Here is a 1,132-nt window from a genome sequence, read left to right as displayed (position 1 = left end):
ACCTTCCCGGACACCGTCTTGGTGAGCGAGGTGGCGAGCGGCAGGAGGTCGGTCATGATGCAGCCTTCGAGGGCGGTCATGATGTCCTCGACGGAACAGCCGCTCCCCCCTGACTCCGGCGGCTCGTCCTCGAAGTCCAGGCTGTCGTCCTCGTCGCCGTCGCCGTTCCCGCGAAGGTCCCACCACTTCTCGCGGTACATGCCTGCCGGGGGAAAGGTTAAAGGGAACCGGGTATTATGCAACGGGTACACGATATTTATGATGAATTATTAAATCCCATTAGAAAAAATGCAAATGTAAAATTGGGAATAGGCTTACCTGTATAGGATGAATAATTAATTCGTAAAAAAAAAGGTTAATGTAAAATGTAAAATGAGGACGGGTTTACATGTGATTGATGAATAGACGGGTGATATGCATAATGAATATAATGTTGAATTGATATAGTGGATGATGTTATTAAGTCGTACCGTAAAAAGGGAAGGGGAGGTAATAGGTGGATAATAAATCTTAAAAATCTAATATGGAGATGAGTAATAGATAATAATGGCAACAGAGAGATAGGCAAAAGATAGATTAAAGATTAAAAAGATCAGTAATAACTGACGAATAAATAGGCATATGATGATAAGGCTAAAAACATAAATAACAAATCTCATCATCATAAATTTCAGATGACATTATCAGGACCACAACCTCGCGTCCATTTACGCACACGGAAAAAAATGTAATTTACCTAACTTTGTTCGTATTATGATATATACTCAGGCTCTTCTTTTCGCGAATATCAAGCTAAATTGATATAACAATATTCTTTGACACAAGCACCGCCTCCCTGCAAGCCACTGCGATGAAACGCGGCCAAATAAGAAGCAACGGACCTCTGGTTTATGTGAGCCTTGTTATCATCTTCCATTTATGAGCTCAATTAAACCTCTAATCAAATCCTTATTATACATAACACTGACTTTCATAACACAGAACAGAATACGCACACTGAATACACTGGAAGCCTGTTTTGTTACTTATTATATGCAAGTCTCATGGTTTTACCTTTGTCTCGAGAAATGGAACACCTAACATTCATTACCTGTTCTTTGTTACCCTGATCTCCTCTCGAGGTGCAGCTATT

At 40.6% G+C, this 1,132-nt stretch overlaps 1 protein-coding gene across 1 annotated transcript in view; it reads right to left on the bottom strand.

Moving 5' to 3' along the window:
* Positions 1-1,132, bottom strand: part of LOC119588702 — a 103,718-nt gene that overhangs the window by 58,451 nt on the left and 44,135 nt on the right. Inside the window, 1 exon segment of the mRNA XM_037937340.1 lies at positions 3-202. Coding sequence (XP_037793268.1) covers positions 3-202 — 200 coding nt within the window.

This window comes from Penaeus monodon, chromosome 24, assembly GCF_015228065.2.
Source record: "Penaeus monodon isolate SGIC_2016 chromosome 24, NSTDA_Pmon_1, whole genome shotgun sequence".
Classification (NCBI taxonomy): Eukaryota; Metazoa; Arthropoda; class Malacostraca; order Decapoda; family Penaeidae; genus Penaeus; species Penaeus monodon.
The sequence above is the reverse complement of the archived record's forward strand: the minus strand, read 5'-3'. Positions and strand labels throughout refer to the sequence as shown.